The sequence below is a fragment of the Pipistrellus hanaki genome (genome assembly GCF_964339955.1).
Source record: "Pipistrellus hanaki genome assembly, chromosome: 6".
NCBI classification, from domain to species: domain Eukaryota; kingdom Metazoa; phylum Chordata; class Mammalia; order Chiroptera; family Vespertilionidae; genus Pipistrellus; species Pipistrellus hanaki.
This window is the reverse complement of record NC_140508.1, coordinates 39,085,135-39,108,035: the sequence shown is the minus strand read 5'-3', so window position 1 is coordinate 39,108,035 and position 22,901 is coordinate 39,085,135. Positions and strand designations below refer to the sequence as shown.

General features: G+C 54.3%; 1 protein-coding gene across 1 annotated transcript in view; it reads left to right on the top strand.

The window, feature by feature from the left end:
- Nucleotides 1-15,394, top strand: part of KIAA1755 — a 38,153-nt gene extending 22,759 nt beyond the window's left edge. Inside the window, exons 7-14 of the mRNA XM_084888680.1 lie at nucleotides 39-125; nucleotides 1,626-1,742; nucleotides 3,366-3,464; nucleotides 4,561-4,709; nucleotides 6,822-6,960; nucleotides 7,096-7,218; nucleotides 7,717-7,938; nucleotides 12,459-15,394. Coding sequence (XP_084744806.1) covers nucleotides 39-125; nucleotides 1,626-1,742; nucleotides 3,366-3,464; nucleotides 4,561-4,709; nucleotides 6,822-6,960; nucleotides 7,096-7,218; nucleotides 7,717-7,938; nucleotides 12,459-13,166 — 1,644 coding nt within the window. The 3' untranslated portion in view covers nucleotides 13,167-15,394. The remainder of the gene's footprint in view (nucleotides 1-38; nucleotides 126-1,625; nucleotides 1,743-3,365; nucleotides 3,465-4,560; nucleotides 4,710-6,821; nucleotides 6,961-7,095; nucleotides 7,219-7,716; nucleotides 7,939-12,458) is intronic.
- The last annotated feature ends 7,507 nt before the right edge of the window (nucleotides 15,395-22,901 follow it).

The window sequence follows — 22,901 nt, the reverse complement described above, 5'->3', positions numbered from 1 at the left end:
CCTGGGCAGAGCAGCTCCGAAATGCTTCCTCCATACAGGCTCTGGACCCAGCCTCCATCCACATCATGCTCTTCCTGGGGGAGAAGGAGACTGCTCTTCCACTGGAGACATTACCTGACGTCCAGGTGAGGGGCAGGCAGCGTCAGGCGAGCAGAGAGGAGGTGTTGGGCTTGCACTGAGCTGGGCTGAAGAATGGCAGGTGTCCTGAGCGAGGAAAGGTACTGTGGGAGCACTGAAGAGAGAGCAATGAGCTCTGGAGAAAAATCCAGGAGGTCTTCCTGGAGGGAGGGGCATTGGATCTTGATCTTGTAGGTTGAAGACTACCAATTAATTAAAGCTTCTAGCAGCCAGTTTCCCTCATTCCACTAGGTCCTTCCCCATAGGGTCTATTCTTTGTGTCTCCTTAACCCTGATTGGCTCGGGTGTCAGGAAAATGCGTCACAAAGAAATAGACACAAAGAAATACAAGGTTCATGAGCTACATACAACTCTCCGGCCCTTCCCCCCGGCAAACCCAGCAATGCCTGGTGAGCACCACCACGTGATTGAGAGCTGCACATGGCAGGTTACCTTTTTCCAAAGCTTACTCCAGCCAAACCCTCCCCACTTGCTTTGCTCATGGGGAAACTGAGGCCCAGGGCCACCCAGCAGGCTGGAGGTAGTGGTGCCTGTTCCTCCCAACGATCCTGTGTTTCTCTCCCTAGTTTCTCTGGACATCTGTCTCAGCCTCAGTGCAGAGTTGATCCGGGACTTTGCCAGAAAGAACCCGGCCGCTCCCTTTCTCCAGTGCCGGGCACCACGGGCCGTAGTCTGGGCACCGGTGCACTGCCCGGCTTCAGGATGTGGTGTTAAAGGGCCCCTCGCTCCCGGTTTGTGACGGGCACATTGTAAGCTAGAGACATGCTTTCCACGCTAATGTGCTTACGAGTCTCCCGCGAATTTTGTCAGAGTGCAATTTCCAATGACGTCGTTCTGCTGGGGGCCTGGGACTCTTTGCATCAGTCACATCTGTCACCAGATGCCACTGCTGCTGGTCTGTGGACCCCACTTCGGGGACCAGGATTGACTAGTGGACCCCCAAACCACACATCTGCCCAGCCCATGCTTAGGTGTCTGGAGCTGTCCCCAGCATAAAGCTCCACCTTCACTGCCTGCGAGAAGCAGTCACCTGGTCCCTTCTCTGTGTATGAGGGGCTGCTGTTAGGGTTTGGTGACCTCCCTCGACAGCCTCAAGGAGGAGACAGCACCTTGGTGGGTCACCAGAGAGCGGTACAGGATTACAAAGAAACTAGGGCCAGCTTCAGTCAATCTGTGTGATTGCCTGGAGGGCTGTGATGGGCAAGAGCTGAGCTCAGAGGGAGCAAGAGCTGTGTCTGATGAATGATGTCTGCCTTGGGCACAAGCCAGGAGAGGGGCATGGCAACTGCTGTGCTGATTTGCTATTCCTCACCCGGGGGTCTGGTTCTGAATTTTGATTTTTCAGAATTCCCAGAGAGAATCCATTGCCCAGAGAGCAACTCTTAAAGCCAGGGGCAGACTCACCGGTGGGAGGTGGAATGGTGTGGGGGCTGGGGTCTGTCCCCACACCGAGTGCCTGGTCCTCCTGACTCTTTTTTTGTCTGCAGGTGGAGATGCTGACCTCCCTAAAGGCCCTCAGCCACCATGTGGACCCCAGCCAGATGCCCACGGCCCTGGACGGCTCCTTCCCCTACTGCCACAGCGAGTGGGTGCAATTCTTCCAGGTGTCTACCATCACAGCCTTCCGCCCCGTACCCTCACCCCTCCCCTTCCTCCCTTCACCATCCTGCCCCTTGGATCCATCCATGCTGTCAGGTTCAAAACTAGTCACTCAACAAAAGTTTAAAAGGAAGGTGCAGAGTGGAGTGATCGAGAGCTCAGGCTCTGGGGCCCGGCTGCCTAGGTTCCAATCCCAGTTCTGCTGTGTGGCCTAGGGTACGTTACACACCTTCTCTGAGCCTACTTCCTCATCTATAAAAGGGGGCGGGTAACCATAGCCGGGAGGGTTGTTGTGAGCAGTAATTGAGTCCATGGGGGTAAAGAGTTTAGAAAAATGTCTGGCACATGCTAAGAGCTTGTCTGCATTCACTGAACATAAATACAGACATCTGCTCTGGACCCACACAGCTCTGGAGCTCAGGGTGTGATGGGAAAGGCAGATACGTTCCCTCTTGTAAGAGCGAGGAAATAAGGAAACTGCCAGCGAGGGGCCCCGTTGCCGTGTGATCTCAATTCCTCTGGCCCAAATTAGCACCCAGGATTTGGGGGTGGGGGTAGGGGGGAGGCGGGGTGTCACACAACAGTACGCAGATTACCAGCTTGAGCCACGCTGGAACCCTGCCCGGCAGTGTCGGCCGGGCGTTCTCTAGACCAGGGCCGCTCGCTCTCAGCATTGTCCACATTTGGGGCTGATCAGTTTTTTTGTGGAAAGCTGTCTCATGCATTGTAGCATGATCGGCACCGTTCCTGACCTCTGCCCACTTTGACCATGACAAGCAAAATGTTTTCAGACATTGTCCATGTCCCCTAGGGGGCAAAAGTGACTTCCCACTGGGCTGTACTAACAGTTTACAATGTGGTCCTCTTCTTTTAAACACCATGTCTGTTTGAAAATGGGCAGCACGCTCAACATTCATGTGGTGCACAGGGCACTGAAAAATCTCCTCTCCTGTTGTCCCCGGGGCCCCGGTTCCCTTCTCCGATTAATCGAGTGACTTTCAAACTACATTTGTGTTTTAAGACTTTCCCTTTAAATGAAACCTTGCCTGTAGAGCCAGAATATAAAACTGGTAATGAGGAAGGCCAACACTGTTTGATCCTCACACCAGCCTGTAAGGCAGGAATTACGGTGATCCCATTTTACAGAGGAAGAAGCGGAAGCACAGAGAGGTTAAGTAACTCTCCTAAGGCCTCACAGCGAATACGTGGGTGGAGCTGGGCCGGAGTGGGACCCAGCAGAGGATGTCCCCCTTCCCCTGTCCGCCCTCTCCCTCTGCCTTCCCCTGCCCCCAGGTATCCCCACTGCAGCCTGGGATAGGGCAGGCCTGTCGGTCTTCTCCCTCTCTCCTTCCCAGCATCGGTGGTTCTCAAAGTGTGGTCCCCGGAGCGGCAGTGTCAGCGTCACCGGGGAACTTGGTGCACATTCACATTCTCAGGCCCCGCCCCGAGGAACTAGGTCAGAAGCACAGGAGGGGGGCTTGGCCGCATGGGCGCTAACCAGCCCTCCAGTGATTCTGACGCAGCAGCTAGAGTTTGAGAACCACCTCCTCAGGCCCCTTCCTGGGTGGGGGAGGTGCCCTCCTCACGGGCTCAGGCTGACACCCCCGCTCTGGCCTTCTGTCCTGCAGAAGGCAGACCCTTTCCTTGCTGACCTCCGCCAGGCCTCCTCCCTGCTCCAGGCCTCCATCAAGGAGTTTGAGAAGGGTGACCCCCGTGGAGGGGCACAGGTGAGCCAGGGGCATGGGGGGAAGCTCACCACACCTCACATTCCTCAGACCAAGGACTCAATGAAGGGAACAGCAGGCTGGGCATCATCATCCCTGCTTTACTTTTTTTTTTTTTTTAATATTTTTATTGATTTCAGAGAGAAAGGGAGAGGTTGAGAAAGATAAAAACATCAGTGATGAGAGAGAATCCTTAATCAGCTACCTCCTGCATGTCCCTTCTGGTTCATAGGTTGATGCTCAATCACTGAGCCATGCTTGCTGGGCTCATCCCTGATTTTCAATCATTCATTTGACTAATATTTACCGGGTACTCTCTGTGTGCACCCAGAGTCCCAGCCTGGGCAAGCCGATTTGTCCCTGCCCTCCTGGGGTGCATGGTACAGAGGTAGAGGTAGTTGTTAAAAAGTGAACAAAGAAATGGGCATGTCATTACAAATTTTGCCAAATGCTATGAAAATAAGGTGGAAACTAATGGCGAAGGAGAGAGGGCCTCCCTGAAGGGATGGGGTTTACATTCAGACCTGAAGGATGAGAAGGAGCCTGCGTGGGCATAGGCGGGGGATTGGGCTCCAGGCAGAGGGCAAGCATGTGCAAAGGCCCTGAGGTGGGATTATGCTTGCTGTGTTCAGGAATAGCATGGAGGCCAGTGTGGAATGGAATGATTTGGGGGCGAGTGAAGGAGAAAACCAGAAGATTTTCTGGATAGAGGCTGTATCAAGGAGTAGTTGAATTGGTATTTCCTTCCAAGCAGGCAGGGAAGCCACTGGAGAATTTTAAGCAGAAGGATGTTTACATTTGCACTGAGATCCTTCCAGCTGCCATGTAGAGAATGGACTGCAGGGGGAGCCAGAGTGTAGCAGCAAGACCAGGGAGGAGACCAGTGTGCCAACAAGCGATGATGGCACTGGGACCAGTGAGATTGCCATGGCGATGAGAAGAGTGGCCTGAGGAGATGTTTTAGGGATAAAGACTAGACTTTCTGCAGGACTTTGTATGCCAGACTGGGGGAGCTGGGCACGGTCATGGTGTGGGGAGCCCTGGAAGGTGGTAGAGGGGAAGAAGGGAGTAGGTCTCAGCCACCTCCCTCCAATGGCAGGAGGCCACCAGGCGTCTGAACAAGTCCAAGGAGCTGATGGAGGCGGTGCTGAGGGACCCGGTTCTGCTGGGCCTCCAGCGGGAAGGCGGGGCCACCCTGGCCAGGCTGCAGCAGGAGGCCAGCAGGCTGGACTTCAACTCAGATGTCAGGTACGGACGCCCCTCTTTACCTCTCCCATCCCTCCTGTTTCCCTGATGGGAGTTTAGAGCTGGGGGCACTTAGGGTGGGCCCTACAGATGCCCAGGACAGGGATGTGCGCAGGGCCCATATCCTGTCCCTTCTCTGCTACCCTCCTTCGGCCCCAGTCAGGGGTGGGCATTGGAAGACAGCCCTGCCTGTTTCCGGTCACACTCATGGACCAGGCACTTCCTCTCCCCAGACACCCAGCTGAGCCTGGACAGGCTCACCATGCGTGAGGTCTCAGAGCCACAGCAAAAACAATTCCCAGAAAGTATCAATTTTCTTAAATTTAGGGGTGGTGTAGGGGCAAATCAGTAATTAAATCAGTCAGTAATTAGAAATGTCTCTGTCTCTGTTAGAACACAAAGTGTGCATAAACTCAAGGACAATCCGTTTATTTAACCAGCACCTAAATGGCACTTAGTATGAGCACAATATTGTGTTAGAGGTTTTACAGATAGTAACTCGTTTAATCCCCACCCATGTGGTGAACCTAGTAGCATTTTCATTTCACAGCGGAGGGGCCTGAGGCCCAGAGAAGTTAAGTGATTTGCCCAGCGCCACAGAGCTGGGATGTGGTGGGGCCAGGATTTGAGCCCAGGCAACTTGGCCCAGAAATTTGAGCACACCGCCCTGAGCTGTGCCCACAGGCAAAGTCATGCTGATAGGAGCTCTGGGCAGCAAGGCCCTGGTACCAGGTATGGAGTCGACCCCCGTGTCCCTCACGTGGCCTGGTGGGGCTGTGATTCCCAGAATATCCCTTCTCACCGGCCAAGCGACAGGCCCCTAGTGTCAACCAGAGGCCCCTCCAGGCCGTTAGGCACCGGCAGGTCCACAAGGGGGCGCTGTGGTCCCGTGTGAGCCGCTGTGCGTATTTGTTCTGCTGCTGGGTCCCTGCAGCTCCCGCCTACCGCCCTCCCTTCCTCCCACCCTACCCCCCTCCCTCCGCCAGGCAAGCTGGCATTTTCCATCAGGTTCACGCAGCCTGGACCCTCACCTGAAAGGGCAGGGACCGGGAGGAGCATCAGTCAGATGGGGAGGGCCCTGAGCAAGGAAACAGGCATTCCTTCTATTCCATCTCCCCTTTTTCCTTTTTCTTCTGAAGTAAGACACCCCGCCTTTCCCCTCCCACCCCCCATTCCTACCCCCACCCCCATGAGCCGAGGAGGGTGGGTGGGCTGTGAGGGTGTAGGAAAAGCCTCCCTTTACCCAAGTGTTACCACGCCTGGGTCCCGTCCACAATCCATTTATGTGTTCCTGGCTCTGACCATTTTTTAAAACAATGTTCAGGAAAAGCCATGGACTGGGTGGGTTCCAGTTCAGACTGCCATGTTCGAGAGTCAGTTCCTCTCTATGGACCTCATTTTCCCATCTGTAAAATGGGGGCTGGTGAGGGGGGTGACAGCTGCTCACTATCACCGCAATAGAAATAACAAGTGCCCGCGAACACTGTAAGCCCAGCCCTGTGTAAGTGTTTTGGATGCAGAGGCTGGGCCTCAGGCCTGGCTCCTGAGGAGGTTTAGGAAGCACTGGTGTCCAGGCTGCGCTCAGACCTGACTCTGCTGGCCTGGGCTGGGCCTGGGCATCGGGATTTTTTAAGCTCGCAGGGCAGGTTCTAATACGTAGCCAGGGTTGAGAGTCAAGTAAGGAGTTAGATCGTGTAATCCTTGCAAGCAGTCTGTGAGGTGGATTCTGTTAGCTCCACCTCTGAGAGATGAAAAAACAAAAAAAAAACAGAGGCACAGAAAGGCTGAGGAATTGCACTAGGTCCCATGACTAGAAGGTAGCAGGGCTGGGATTTGAACCCAGATCTGTTCAGTTTGGGTCATACCCTCCTGGGTAAGAGAGTGTCCTTTGGTGTCCTGCTGTGCTTGATGGCCCTCCCAGTCCATGTAGACCAAAGCGGCGGCCCGGAGAGGTGTAGGGACCTGCCCAGGGTCACACAGCAAATCAGCAGCTAGAATCCCCAGGTCCGGGCCACAGGCTCGCTGGAGTTAGGAGGTGAGGCAGGCCTATACTGGGCAGGAGTATTGGTGTGGGGGGTACATCTTGGGCCTTCTCTTACCCCCTCCGCCTCCCAGGAGCCACCTGGCTGAAGCCACTGCCCTCTATAGCCTGGTGGACGAACAGCTGCATGTCCTGGTCACCACGTCCAACCACCTCCTGGGGAGGCTGGAGCTTCGCGTCCGCATGGGCCGCCTGGAAGCTGCCATCCACCAGGTGAGGGGCGGGGGCTCCCCGGGACACGTGGGGGCTCCTGCTCCAGGCCCTGCCCCAGCCAGGCACGTGCTCCGGTGTAACGACACGAGCCCCTCATGTCCAAACCTCCCTCCTCCCTTCCCTCCCCCGTCCCAGGTCAGCAACTGGATGGAGCAGGAAGGAAGCTGGTGTCTGCAAGCGCTGGCCCCCAAGGATGGGAGCCTGGAGACCGTGCAGAAAGCCCACCTCGAATTTGAGGACTTCTTCCTTCAGGCCGCTGTGAGTCCCCGAACCTGAGGGGCAGGCCTGGAGCAGACGGAGAGAGGGCAGGAGGGGGCGGCATGCCGGGGCCAAGGAGTGGAGGTGGGCAAGTGCACGAGAGACAGTGAGGAGCCCGGCGCGGTCATAGCTTAGACGCCATCTCCTCCAGGGTTCAGCTTAGATGCTCTCTCCTCCAGGAAGCTTCTGGGACCACTGAGTCCAAAGCCGACTCATCTCAGAATTCCTGGGGGAACTCCCAGAACAGTGGGGGGATGGAGGTGGGGCCAAACAGGGAAACAGACAGACAGGGGAAACCGTGGGGACCCGAAGCTTTCCGGAAGAGGACGACTCCAAGCAGAGTCCCAGCTAGGAGAAGTACGCCGCCTAGGCAAAGGCCGGGGGGCCCCGTGGTATAGATGAGGAAACCGAGGCACGGGAGATCTCATCGCTCAGCAGCGGGGCAGGAGGAGGCCTCGGCTGAGGCAGGAGCTGAGGGATGCCCCTCTCCCCACGCAGGCCCAGTACCGGCAAGGCCTGGAGCTGTCCAAGCAGGCGGCCCAGCTGGGAGCCTCGGCGGGCGGGGCCGGCGGGGCGGGCGGCGCGGAGCTCCCGGAGCTGGCCGCCTTCGCCTCCACGCAGCGGGCCTTCCAGGCCAGGCTGACCCACTTCTACATGGCTGCCGAGCGGCAGCGCACCGACCTGGAGACGCTGCTGCAGCTCTGCCACTTCTGCAAGAAGGTGAGCGGGCGCCCCCCCTCCCCCCCTCGCCCCCCGCCCCCCGCTCCCCGCCTGCACGGCCCGCCCTCCGGCGGGCTGGGAGGCGGGGAGCAGCCCAGGCACGCACTAGGCGCTTCGCACGCTGCGTTCCACAGCCCATCAGCTCCGTTTTCCAGAAGGGAAGCACAGCCTGAGAGGTGAAGTCATCACCTAACTCCAGTCCGTCTGATCCCTGACCCGGTTTAACCCCCTCCGCCAGGCAACCTCCCAGCGACCCTCAGCTATCACCTGCTGCTTCTTTTTTTCTTTTAAATGTGTATTTTAAATTGGTTTCAGGGAAGGAGAGAGAGAGAGAAAAACATCAATGCATCGTTGATCGGCTGCACGCCCCCTACTGGGGATTGAGCCTGCAACCTGGGCATGTGCCCTTGACCGGAATCAAACCTGGGACCCTTCAGTCTGAAAGCCAATGCTCTATCCATTGAGCCAAACCACCTAGGGCTCACCTGCTTCCTAAACGTTGGGATTAGGGAAAGGAGCCTGGGATTTCTGAGAATCCAGTAGAAAGCACAGGCTTTCTCTCCACACATGGATCTCTGTAGGTGACCTCGATCTCATCTCACCCTCTGTTGCAGATTTGGAGAAACAGCATCAGAGAAGGGCTGTCACTTAGCCAAGATCACACAGCAAGCCCATGGCACCGTCAGAGTGCTCTTTCCCAGGCCTTGCCTGCACAGATGGCGCCAGCGGAGGAGGGGGGACAATTGGCTGAGGGTGGCGTGTTCAGAACAGAGGCCTCAGTCCTAGCTGGGAACCTGGAGTTTGGCCAGGAGGGTGGAGGAGAGGGTAGGACTACCTCGGTCAGGTAGGGCTGGGGACAGGTAGATGCAAAGTATTGGGGTTTCTCTTGCCTCTCATCTCTTGGCAACCCAATGTGGCAAGGTTGATTAGCCCATCTTACAGATGAGGAAACTGAGGCCCAAAGAGAAGGAAAAAAAAGCTGGAATGTGAACATAGATGTGTCCACGCCCTATCACATGCTCTCTGCTCTCCAAAGGTGGGGAGGTAGGTGGAGAATGACAACCAATTAGCCATGTCTAAGTCAGGATGATGATGATGATGATGATGAAGATTAGGTGATTATGATGAGGATAGCCTACTTGTTGACCGTGTACTCATGCCAGAGCTTCCTACCAGCTTCACAAATCTTGCCTGATTGAATTCTCACCAGATCTTTATGAGGGAGTGGTGCCAACATTCTTCCATTTTACAGATGAGAAAACTGAGGCCCAAAGAGGAAAGCAGCTGGCTTAAGGACCCCCAGAGGGCTGATGGTCAAACAGGATTTGACTGTAGAGCCCTCACCTCTTCTAAATCTCTCCCAAGTCCCTCATTTTCTGATGGGGAAACTGAGGCGTAGGGGCACGGGGGTTAGGCTGGGAGAGCTGTGACCCAGCTGGAACAAGAACCCACCTCTCTGGCCCAGGCCCAGTGACCTCAGCTGCCCCTCACTGCTGAGGACAGAGCGTGAGAAGAGCCTGGCCCCAGACTCCCAGATGTCAGGCCTGCCCATCACCCGGGGACAGAGAACACAGGGTGTTTCAGAGGGCAGTGGCGGGACTCCGGTCAATCACGCCAGGGGCTCTGGGAGGACAGGCCAGTCTCTGTCTCCCTGGGGCAGCAGGCAAGGGGGGCAGCTGTGGGTCATGACAGCAAAGGAATCTCCTACTCCCAGCTGTGCAGACTGTAGAGAGCGAGGCAGCTTATGCTTATACTAGAGGCCCGGTGCACAAATTTGTGCACAGGTGGGGTCCCTCGGCATGGCCTGTGGGGATTGGGCTGAAACCAGCAGTCCAACGCCGCCTGCTGCTCCTGCCTGCCACTCCCCGTAATTCCCTCCCCACTGCACCTGCCACGGGCTCACACACACTCCTGATCAGGAGAGGCTCGCACTGCCGTGTCTGGTGCCTGTCCTGAGGGGGTGGAGGGGAGGGGCGGGACACGATTGGCCCTCTGGGTGAGCAGTGGGACACCCTTGCAGGCCCATAATCTAGATCCGTCCCACTGACCTTCACACCTGTTGTCAGGAGCCACCTGGCAGCCACTTTTATATCCTTTCTTCCTTGTGGAGCGTCTAAGGAGGGGAAGCGGCCACAGTGCCCGAGACCAACTTCCAGGAGGCCAGCGGTGCTGTTGGGATTGTGCAGGCGGCACCAGTCCGCCAGTGCCTGGCCCCTTCTCTGGAGATTGTACCTGCAGGACTACTGAGGGAGGGAGTGGCTGCTGCCAGGCTGGTGGGCCACCTGGATGGGTTGGTCAGCTGAATGACACTCCCGCTAGGGGAGTGCACTGACCACCAGGGGGCAGCTCCTGCGTTGAGCGTCTGCCCCCTGGTGGTCAGTGCGCATCATAGAGACCAGTCGACCAGTTGTTCGGTCAATTGGTTGCTTAGACTTTTTTTATATATAGATGGGCTGTGTGACTTCAAAGACAGTCTCACTGCTCTGGGCCTCACTCCTCGTCGATGATGACGATGACGATGACGATGGTAACAATGCTTCTGTGTTCCTGGCTTCAATCCTTTGCACATAGTTTTTGGTCACACTAACCCTATGAGGCAGGTACTGTTATTTTGCCCATTTTGTGCACAAGGAAGCACAGAGAGATCAGAGCACCCAGGGCCACACCGCTAGGAAGTGGCAGAGCTGGGATTCAAACCACACCCTCTGGCTCCAGTGCCAGCCTTGCCAGGTTCCTTGCTGAGAGGATTAGGTGGAATGTGAATAACCCCCGCACCTGCTCCCTGGCTCGTCAGTTTCAGCCCATCGGCCCTCCCCGGGGAAACCAAACCTGCTCCCGCTCTGAGGCTTCGCACATGCTGTTCCCTCGGCTGGAGTGCTCTTCCCCTCGACTGGCTGGCTGTTTATCTTTTCTCAGCTCAGTGTCCTCTCCTCACAAAGACCCTTCCTTACCTGCTCGTACCTACCACTCCCCATTCTGTCTCATCACCTGTGCTTATTGCCTCACTGGCCCTTGGTGATCTGAAAATATCCTGTCACTTCATCACCTGCTCCTCTCTTGTCTGCCATCTGTGAGGTGAGCTCTTGAGGTGGCAGCCGGGTAGGTCCATGGGGCCCAGAGCAAGGCCAGCGGGGGGCTTGGTGAACTCTGGGGGGGCTGTCAGGGGGGAACTGGCCAGGTGGCTGGAGGAAGGAGGGCAGTGGATGTGTGTGGGAACGTGCAGTCCAAGCCGGGACTGGAAATCACATGTGAGGTCCAGCCGACCTGAAGCTCTACCATGGCCATTGCTTGCTGTTCGATCTGGGCAAGCCCCCGGCCTCCCTGGCCCTGAATTCTAATCCATACAACAAGGGTTGGGGCGAGAAGATTTCTGAGGTGTTACCCATCTCTTTCCAGCTCGGCCTAGAAGATGGAGTCCTAGACAGACAGACAGGACAGACAGACAGACAGGACAGACGGGACAGCTCAGTGCTGGGGTGGGCCGGGCAGAGAGCGTGCGTGCAGCAGCTTTGGCACTATATATATATATAAATAATAATAACACGGTTGCGGTGCTAAGGGAGATTTATGGAGCCCTTTCCCAGCCATGAGCTCCGTGAGCTTCCGCGAATATGAAGCCATTTATCTAAAGACAAGTTCCCTTAATCCACGGAAAGATGGTTTCCTCGGAGAAAATGGTTCTCCAATCCCCACAGCCTAACAGCTCGCTGTCAGCTTCTAAATTAATGGAGAGAAAGATGATGTTTTTCACGAGCTGCTGGGAATGGGCTGGCCCCTCTGCAGCCTGCAGGCATTTTGCAAGGGAAGCAGGCACAGCAGAACCCCAAAATGGGGCCCGAGGGGCTGGAGTGAGGGGGCTGCTGGGTCCGGGTTGGCTGATGGCCTCGCTGCCTGGCCCCGGTTCTCCTGGGCAAGGAGATGCTTGGAGGAGGCTCTCTCGAGTTCAAACCCCAGCTCCTCCCTTGCAGTGTGACCTGGGCAAAGGATTGCACGTCTCTGAGCCTCAGTTTCCTCCTCTGTCCAATGGGCTGTGGGTATTGCATGTGATCAGGTGGGAGACACGAAGGGCCTGGCAGAGCGGCCGTGCTCAATACACGTTAGCAGACTCCTCCCTCAGTGCCACTCCTCAGCGGCTAATGCAGTACAAGAGCCTGCATGTTCTGCTCTCACCAAGGTGTTTGTGACCACCTGGTGCAACCGTGCATCTTCCAGGGGGAGAAATGAGTCCCAGGGAGGCCTAAGTCCCCACGGGCCCTGGTGCCTGAAGTTCCCAGGAGCTGGGGACTGTTCCCGTGGCAGGTGTGTGTGCCCTGGGGCGGAGAGGGATACCATTGTCATCCAGTCAGCAAAGGAGATCACGGCCACCTGAGGGCCCTACCATCTGGGGGCATGTTACTAACTCCATCCAGCCGTGCGTAGTCCTCGAGTCCTCTCTCTGCTCGGGGAGGCCCATCCTGTCCTCGCGGAGCCCCGTGGCCCCACTCCCAGCCTGAGCCCCACCTCCCTCTCTTGTCTCCCAGATGGCCTGGTTCCACATGGACTGTCAGGACCTGGTGACCCAGCTCCAGCTGGGCAAGGACCCGAAGGCCAGCCCCGGGGGCCAGCGCCGCCTCCGCCGCTACCTGGAGCGCCTGTCGTCCGAGTTCCCCGCCGAGAAGCTCACGGCCATGGGGCTGCAGGCGGCCTCGCTGCGCCGGGAGGACCTGGGCCAGGACCTGTGGGAGGAGGCCCGGGCGAGACACGCGGAGATCCAGACCCTCCTGGAGAAGGCACTGGCCCACTGTCCCTGCCCACTGGGCCCCGGGGCCCACGCGGCACCCTGGGAACTGCAGCGGCCCGCCTCCAGGGGCCACGGTGTGAATGGGGAAGGCACCCCCACGGGAAGGCGGGACCCGGCCCTCCAGGACTGCCTGGGCCCGGACCGCTCACCAAAGCCGCCCGGCTGGCCTCCGCGGGCCCAGAGAGGCGGGCAGAACAGACATCTCCGGGCAGGCCCGCTGCCCCCGGACGCTGGCCAGGCCACAGAGGCTGGTGAAGGCAAGGGCCCTCGAGAGCCCCTTGATCCTGCTGCCCCTGAGCGGTTCCTCACCTCCCTCTTCTCCTGGCAGCGGCTCCCCAGGCAGAGGCAGATCCCCCACCCCACCGGGGGCAGCTCCTCCTCAGAGGGGACAGACTCACGGACGTCTCTGGAGGACTCGCCCCAGACAAGCCCCCCTGCCTCCCTCTAGCTGGGAGCAGAGCCCCCACCCCCACCCCTCGCACTGTACCAGGCTCCAGGGGTGCGGGCTGGGCCTGCTGTGGAGGGACCCAGCCCATCGGGCCGGGGCTCCTGAGCACTCAGAGTGTGCATGGCCCAAACGGAGGGGCCGAGAATCAGCACCAGGAAGCTCTGAGAAGTCGGGACCCTGGGAGGTCAGGACAGGGCGCCGCAGAGCTGGGGGTGGCTCCCTCGCCCCAGTACAGACCCCTCCAGAGGGCTCAGCCATAGGCAGGCCGCCCAGGGGCCCCCAGCTTCCCCTTGGGACACAAGGGGCTTCGCTGCCCTCGCACAGAACCGTGAGTGAGAGATTCGGGAGTGGCTTCTGGTCTCAGGATCCCACTGAACAGGCCCTGAGGCAAGGATCCAGGTGCATGTGTGTTTGACAGTCACCCCAGGAGCCACAGGGGGAGGTGAGCCCGGGAGAGGAATAAAGGGGGTGTTGTCGAGCAAATCACTGCATGCAGCTCATTGTGCCATTGGCCTCGGCCAGAGAATCCATCACCTGCTGGAGAGAGTTAGGGTCCCAGGGAGGGGGAGGGGGAGGGGGAGAGGGAGGGGGAAAGCCTGCTGCCTCTCCGCTCTCCATCTCACTCGGCAGCTCCAACTGCCGCAGACCTCACGTCTCAGGATCCCACAGCCTGGTCCTTGCCCTCCAGAGAGAGCCCTCCACTCCCTGATGTTCTGTCTTCTCTTCTCCCCTCCCCACCACGTCTCCCCAGACACTGTCTCTCCCCCCACTCCCCCAGGCTTCACCTGTCTTCAGACTCCGTCTTTGGTGCCCAGAGTCCCAGCTTCTGCTGGTGGTAGGGACCGGACAAAGGTAGGAGCCACGTCCCCGCCAGCAGATGGTGCCGAGGGATGGGGGACAATGGCAGAGGCCTTCACACCTGGGATCTGAGCGGAGCAGACAGTAAGCCTTCCACCGCCCGGAGTAAGCCAGCCGGCGCCTTCCCTGAACGTCACTGCCCTGGGAGCGGGGGCCGGGCTCTGCCCCCGGACGCTTTCCCAGCACGGCCCTGCCAGCCTCGCCTGGAACTTTCCTGGCTGTGGGGAGAGGGTGCGGCACATGTCCTCCCACGGATGAGCCTGTGGAAGGAGAGGCAGGCAGCCCTGGAGCGGGCCCAGGGAGACGAACAGGGTTTCTCAGGAGTTGTCACAGCAGAGAGGGCCACACAAACCTCAATGCCCAGAGCACATGTGTCAAACACAAGGCCCGCGGGCCAAATCCAGCCTGCCAGGCCTTGCAACGTGGCCCGCACTGCGCTGTCATCACTGCACTCCTCTGTCAGTTTATGACATTGTCAGTTTATGACTGTTCAGTAAACCATTCGGCCTGCGATTTAGGCTGGATTTTAGATTTTGGCCCCTTCTCTGATTGAGTTCGACACCCCTAGCCCAGAGTGACTGCAGGACCTTCCGAGATTCAGGTGTGGCTTGGGGCCTGCCTGCCTCCGAGCCAGTAGCTGGACTGATTTAAGGCTGCTTCCACAGGAGCCCCCCGATCATTGAAATCAGACCCTCGGGGCCATCGGTGGCTGGAATCCGCATTCGCACCCATCAGCTCAGGGGTTTGCGATGCACACAGAACAGTGAGGGCTGCTGTCTGCACACATGGGCGGGGGGCGGGGGGGGTCAGAGAAGGGGAGCTGAGGGCTGAGGGAGCCCCCCACCCCAAGCCAGCTCTCGTTCTTACATTCGTCTCTCCTGCCTTCCATCCAGACAGGCCTGAGACTGCAGGGGACATTTGATCAGCCAATCTCCATCTAGGCCTGTCACCTCAGAGGGGGGCCGAAGGCTCTTAAAATGCTGTTGCCATAGCAACAGCATCCAGCAAGTAGGGACCACAGGCAGGGAGCCAGGGTACCTGGGGTGCAAGGATCGAAACTGACTTCAGAGGAGAGACTATAGCTACTGTGAGGGATGGGGGGGGGGGGTGCTGAGGGGAATGAGTGATCTGAGAATCCTTGGGCGGGAGGGGACCGCAAAGCCATCTTGTGCATCCCGCTGTCTCCAAAGAGAACAGCCTGTTTACTCACATCAGCCCCTGGGGAAAAGGGGGTCCAGAAAGGAAATGTAATAATCATAATAAAAAAGAATGAATCACAATCACATGAATAGCTAACCTTTATCTGCATTTACTCTGTGCCCAGCATGCTAAGCCCTTTATTTTATTTTATTTTTAAAATAGTTCTTTATTGTTGAAAGTATTACATATGTTCCCCTTTTTTCCTCCATTGCCCCCTCCCCCAAGCCCGCCCCTGCCCCCTTCCCTCCCCACCCCAGGCCTTCATCACCCTATTGTCTGCATCCATGGGATATGCGTGTGTGTATATATGCTCTTTGGTTGACTACCTCCCACCCACCCACCATCCTTGCCTTCCCTCTGAGATTTGGCACTCTGTTCCATGCTTCCATGTTTCTGAATCCACTCATCAATTTGTTACTCAGATTCCACATATGAGTGAGATCATGTGACACTTGTCTTTCTCTGACTTATTTCACTGCTAAGCCCTTTAAAAGCTTTACAGGGCTATAGCATTTTTCATCGCAATCCTATGAAGCCAACGCTAATCCCACCCCATTTTAATAAGGAGGAAATTGAGACTCAGAGAGGTGTGGGGGGCTTTGCCCAGTGACACCCAGCGAGTGGCAGAGCTGAGACTTGGTACAACTGAGGCCTCTAACTCCCCCATGGACAAGCCTGGGCTGGTTGCTGGGTCTGAGTGTCCACAGGCTTTGTCCCCTTAGCAGTCCTGCTGTGCCTGGCCACTGCCCTGTCCCAGGGGCCTTGTCTGGGCTGGGCTTGGTCCTTTGGGCAGCACTCATATCCGGTCTCTTGTAACACACATGGCAGTGTGGTCCAGTGGTCAGTCATGTGGCTCTGGAGTTGGACGGAACCCGTTTCTGCCCAGACTCCACCGCTCACAAGCTGTGAATCCTTGGCCAAGGTATGCACCATCTCTGTGCCTTGCTTCCCTCCTGGCAAATGAGAATAATCAGACCTCAGAGGCTTGCTCTTTTTTAGTATGTGGAAAGCCCTGAGAAAGGTGCCTGGAACATAGTAAGTGCTCATTGAATGGTATCTAGTATTATCATTAGGCATCAGCCCAGCCAGTCCCTGCTTCTACTACCGACAAATTAAGGAATAAATTTCTCCAGAGGCTACCAATAAATTCCTGAAGAGTTTTTCACTCTTTGAATTGTATAGATTTCCTAATCAGTTTTCTGGATCCCCGGTTGTTTCTTGAAGTCCAAAGAGACCTGGTTTATTGACTTTTGCCCTAACCTGCCCATGATGGGGGACTGGGGAGACCTCCCCCAATATGCCCCTCTAGTGACAACAATGCTCTGCATCAGTAAATCCTCAGCCCCTGATAGGCTACTCTGAGTCTGGACAGGTAGCTCAGTTGGTTAGAGCATCATCCCAGTATGCCAAGGTTGTAGGTTCAATCCCTGGTCAAGGCACCAACAAGAATCAACCAATGAATGCATAAACAGGTGGGACACAAATTGATGTCTCTCTCAAATCAATAAATAAGCATTTGTAAAAAGAGGATGTGGGGTGCAATGTCTCTCTGTGGAATTTTTGAGAGAGTTTGCAGCCTCTTCTGGAGGGAGGAATATGGGCTGACAAGGAACCCCAACTCTGCCAGTGACTATGAATATCCCACTGTGACAGGAGCCCCTTTTTAAACTCTAGGGATTGGTGGGCAAGGGGTGGCAGAAAGGGCGTGGCCTGGGATTCAGAACCTCATGTGCCACTTCTGCCCTATTTCCGACTGCTGTTGCTTCCCCTCTCTGGCTCTCAGTTTTCCCTACCCATCCAATGGGGACATCGAATGGATAAAAGAGCCCTACCTTTTAATCCAGGCTTAACAGCCAGTGAGTCTGAGCAGAGGGCTGCCCCTCAGTTTTCCCCATCTGTCTAATGGGCTGGTCAAACCTGCTGGGCCAGGACAGTAAGAGCTCTGGACCCCTGGGCTCCACACCAGACCTTCTCCAGAGGGTGGCTGTCTTGTGAAGGAGCACAGCCTTAGATGTCCCCAGAGCAGTGGCATGGAGCACAGTAGAACTGAAATGTAGGCACTTTACAGATTTCAAAGTACTTTTGCTTCCATCCATTTCCTCCAACATTTACTACAACTTTGGAGTGCACAAAAGTCATACCCTAGGACAGTGTTCGGCAAACTCATTAGTCAACAGAGCCAAATATCAATAGTACGACGATTGAAATTTCTTTTAAGAGCCAAATTTTTTAAACTTAAACTTCTTATAATGCCACTTCTTCAAAATAGACTCGCCCAGGCCATGGTATTTTGTGAAGAGCCACACTCAAGAGCCAAAGAGCCATATCAGCCTAGGATGTCCCCATTTCACATGTGAAAAGGCTGGAGCAGGAGAGGGGAGGGGGATTGCCCAAGGCCACAGGGCAAGGGAAGGGATGGAGAAGGGGAAACCTCAAAATCTGGACCTGGTTCTCACTAATGCCAAATCCGGGAGCCTCCATCTTGTCCGCATCTTGAGGTAGGCACCCCACACCCTTGTACCCTCAAGCTGCCCACATCAGACCCAGACAGGACAGCTGGCTGGGGTCAGGGTACAGGCAGCCCTCATGAAACAGAGCTGTTCTGTCCTCTGGGGGCTGTGAACTGGCTACCAGCCCAGGACAAGCTCATCGGGCCTGAAACCCCACCCTCTCCCAGCTGAAAAATAGCTCTCTGTGGCCAGAGCCTGTGACCCCACTCAGAGGAAGTGGCAGGGCTGGTGGCAGGGCTCCTAGTGCCACTCCCTCTGTCTAGGGTGTGATGGGGGACCCTGCAGGGACCACTGTACTTCCTTAGGCCTCACTTTCCCCTCCTGTGAAATGGGGGCAGGGTGTAGGCAGACCAGGGATGATGGCAAATTGGTCACTTTGCATGTGGAACTCCTGACCTGCCCTCCCAGTCCTGCCTCCCTCTCTCTTCACTGACGACCATCCATCCAGGCTCCCAGGCTGGAATCCTGCAAGTTTTCCCTGAATTTCCCCAGAGCTCTCTCTAACCCCACCCCCATCTCTCTCTAACCTTCCATTTCTGTCTCCGTCACCTTCCCCACCCTCATCCCAGCCTTCACCCCCTCTCCCGAGGGTGGCTGTTACAGTATCCCCCATGGCCTTCCTGTAGCCACCTGGGCCCCGCTCATCTGGCCCCCACACAGAAGCTGGGGGGGACCTTTGCAAATGTAAAATAATGGGACACCAAAGCACGAACAACAAAAGTAAAAATGGATCAGTTGGGCTTCATCACAACAAGAGACATTTGGCTATGGAATGACATTATCCGGAAATAGAAAAGGCAACCTACAGAATGGGAGAAAACATTTGAAAATCATATATATGATAAAGGTTTAACACCTAGGATATATGAACAACCCAACAACTAAAAGATAAACATCCAATTAAAAAGTGTGCAAAGCAGAAACCAGTTTGGCTCAGTGGATAGAGCGTCAGCCTGTGGACTGAAGGGCCCTGGGTTCGATTCTGGTCAAGGGCATGTACCTTGGTTGCGGGCACATCCCCAGTAGGGGGTGTGCAAGAGGCAGCTGATCGATGACTCTCATTGATGTTTCTAACTCTCTATTTCTCTCCCTTCCTCTTTTTAAAAAATCAATAAAATATATATATATATTTAAAAGTGTGCAAAGAACTTGAATAGACGTTTCTCCAAAAAAGATGTACCAATGGCCAGCGAGCCCATGAAGAGATGCTCACCGCAATTTGTCGTTAGGGAAATGCAAATAAACCACTGTGCGATACCCACTAGGATGGCTGTGATCAAAACAGCGGAAAATAACAAATGTGGGTGATGATGTAGATAAATTGGGTCCCTTATGCAATGTTGGTGGGGATGTGAAATGGCGTAACATCTATGAAAAAGTGAGACGGCTCTTCTAAAAGGTCAACAGAGAATGACCCAGCAATTCTACTCCTGGTACATACCCTAAAGAATTGAAAACAGAGATGCAAGCAGATACTTTTATGCCAATGCTCATTGTAGCATTGCTCACGATAGCTAAAAGCTGGAATAACCCAAGTGTCCATCAGCAAACTGTGGTGTTTACAGAAAAGGGAATACTATCGAGCCATAAAAAGGAATGAAGTTCTGATCATCAATGCAGATGATCCTTGAAAACATTATGCTAAGTGAATTAAGACAAAATGGATCAATATTGTATGATTCTGTTATATGAAATATCTAGAATAGGCAAATTCATAGAGACATTATTGGTTAGAGGTTACCAGGGCCTGGGAAGAGGGTAGAATGAGGAATTATTTAACTAGAAGCCCGAATCACAAAATTCATGCAAGAAGCTTGATCCCTCACAGCCGCGGCTGCCTAGGCCCCTCACAGCTCTGGCTTCTCTTCTATCTGCTGTTCGGTCTAGTAAGCATATTAGCTCTTTATTATATAAGATAATAATTAATGATAATTACCAGAGTTCCTGTTTGGAGTGATAAAAAGTTTGGGAAATATATATGATCATTGCACATTGCAAATATAATTAATGCCACTGAATTATGAATGGCTAAAATGGCAAATTTTATATTATACATATTTTACCATAATAAATTTTTTAAATAAAAGTATTGACACACACACAACATGGATGATTCATATAAACTTTAGGCTACGTGAAAGATGCCACCCATAAAAGGTTACATAGTGTATGAGTCCATTTATATAAAATATCCAGAACAGACAAATCTATAGAGACAGAAAACAGATTAGCAGTGGCTCAGAGCTAAGGTGTGGGTGGGAGGGCATGACTATCTAAGGATAAAGAATTTCTTTTGCAGGTCAAGAAAATGTTTCATAGTGACTATGGTGGTTTTATGTATCTTTGAATACATTAAAAATATTGAACTTTAGCCGAAACTGGTTTGGTTCAGTGGATAGAGCGTCAACCTTCGGACTGGAAGATCTCATGTTCGATTCCGGTCAAGGGCATGTACCTTGGTTGTGGGCACATCCCCAGTAAGGGGTGTGCAGGAGGCAACTGATCGATGTTTCTCTCTCATCGATGTGTCTAGTTCTCTATCCCTCTCCCTTCCTCTCTGTGAAAAATCAATACTATAAATATATATATGTGTGTGTGTGTGTGTGTGTGTGTGTGTGTGTGTCAAAACTCTCTCTTATAGAAACATGTTCTTCTCCTTCATGCACGTGGAGCCTTTTATAAAAGCCATGCACTTCAATGGTATTTATCTCAATTGCCATTTTGTAGTATTTTATTAATGCTTAGAATGCCTACTAAACTGCTGTGCTTTTCGTGAGAGTAGGAATTGAATCTGCCTGTTCAATGTATCCTTAGCACAGGGGGAAAACTCAACAAAATTTATGAGATGAATGGATGGATGAATGAATGAATGGATGCCAACGTTGATCGATAAGTAGGGGCTGCCTAGAGCACCTGGTTGGCTTGGTAAGAAAAAAATTCTATGATTGATTAATCATGTCTGCCACGGATGCCAGCAGGGATAGAGGTAATCAATGTGTCCCAAACTTGCCATTCCTGAACTAGATAGGGCCGTGCCTCAGGGTCTCCCATCAGAGGGCGCTCTAGAAACACTCTGATCTCTCTCCAGGCTCCCAGGAGAGGCGTGCAGTTGTCATCCCAGCTGGCTTTGATAATCAATCACACAGCCTTGCAGTGCCCATTAGGGTTTGTCACTGAGCCACATCCAGGTGTGTCAAGCAAGAGCAGGCAGGCCTATTTACATCTCATCTGCATACAAATTTGCATATGTCTCCACAGCCTTGTCTCCTTGCAATTTTCAAATTAAAATGTCATTATCGTCCCTGTGAAGGCAGTTATTTCTTGATTTCATTCTCCCTGCTCCCCTACCCCGACTCCCTCCTCTGCCTCAGACACACATGGGCTGGGAGAGAAAAGGGGTTTGAGCTCTGGTTCTGTGACTGATTCACTTGTGACTTCCCTTTTGGGGAGCCACCCTTCAAGCAGCCACAAAAGGGCTGACATAAACGCTCTCTGCTCAGGTTCCTTGCACAAAGCCTCCGATTCCCCACCTCTTGGCCCTTGCCCACGCTGAGGCCTCCTCCTGAACGCCTAGGCCCTTTGCTAAGGGTTCAAGACCCCCACCCGTTGTTTTCTCTGCTTCTGTTTTATCACAGGCTTGTTGGCCATATGCCGGTTAGATGAGGACATAGACATGTGACCCAGGCTCATCAATAGGATTCTTTTCCCAGGACTCGGATTTGAAAATCAGGCTTGCTAGGAAGCTTCTGAACTGAGCAAGCGTAAACTCACAGTGTCCAGCCATGTCCATAGAAAGCACAAAAGTGGTCCTCGCTGGGAAAGGACTAAAGCTGATGGGCCCAGAGAGCCGGACTCAAGAGGCCCAGAGGCAGCAACCCCACTCCCCACATCAGGGCAAGCTCCCCTGCTCACCACTCGTTCCATTCACCACGGCACCCTGCTCCATCTTGCCCTGTCTCCTTTCATGCTTCTGCAAGTTCTAGGGCCTTAGATTCCTTGCAGCCAGGACAAAACCTTAGGCAGATGCATTGTGAGCTGAAGGACTCCCAAAAGGACTCGCTAAAGGGGGGCTAAATTTTTATATTTGACATCTCTAAGAGAGCATGGATGTTGGTTATGAAGATAAAAAGCCAAGCTTTAATGAGCCCTCTTTTTCTGGTACTCACACTGAGCAAAGGGGCATCAGAAGCTCTTTAGAAACAGGAGCTATGATCCTAATCTTCCAAAGAGCCTGGACCACAATACAACTCTGCCCGGAGGCCACCTCCTCCAGGAAGCCTGTCTTAATGCCCCCACCCAAGTCACAAAACCCTTGGTCTATCCTCCCTGCCCAGCACTCATTCCCTTACCCTGGCCTTTATTCCTATAAGACTGTGTACAACCGGAGGGCAGGGCTATATGTGAGGTTTGCAGGTCTGCCCCTCTTGGTACATAGCATAATTAATGAATAACAAATACAACGAACTCAAAATAACAATGGCCTCTTATTCACTGATCATTTACTCCATGCCAGCATTGTCATGAAGATTTCTGGGTTATCTAATGTCATCCTCACAGTTGTCCTAGAGGGATCGGTTAGTTTTGTGAATCAGAAAACTGAGGGTCAGAGAAGTTAGACAACAGGCCTGAGCGCACACAGCCCTAAGAGGTAGAACCAGGCTGTGAACCCAGTTCGTGTCCTCTCAGAGTGTGTGTTGCAAACCTCTACACATAGTTTTGAGTGTCCTGAGGGCTGCCCCATGACTTGAGGAATTCTCAAAAATATACCTGCCCGAGAACCCTTTGGCCCTAGCCTGAAGCTGGTGCCTCAGAGTCTGACATTTGTGCTTCTAATAACTTAAGCAACAACCCATCACTGGGGTGACCAGACATCCCTGTTTGCCTAGGACAGTCTTAGTGAATGCCTGCTGTCCCCGAAGAACCATGAATAGCTCCCCAGAGTGTTTTGGTTTGGACAATAAATTACATGGTCACCCTGGCCACCCTGCCTTTTGCTGAGGAACAGTGTCTCTCTGGGAATGGGGTGGGGGGAGGGATTAACAGGGCTGGTGCCCTCCTTACTTCTGAGGAACACGCTGGGCCAGGGGGGTTGAGCCAGAGCAGCCTCGGAGCCACCGGCGTGTGGGGGTGAGTCATAGGACTGTCTGACCAGCTGGAGTCTGCAAGT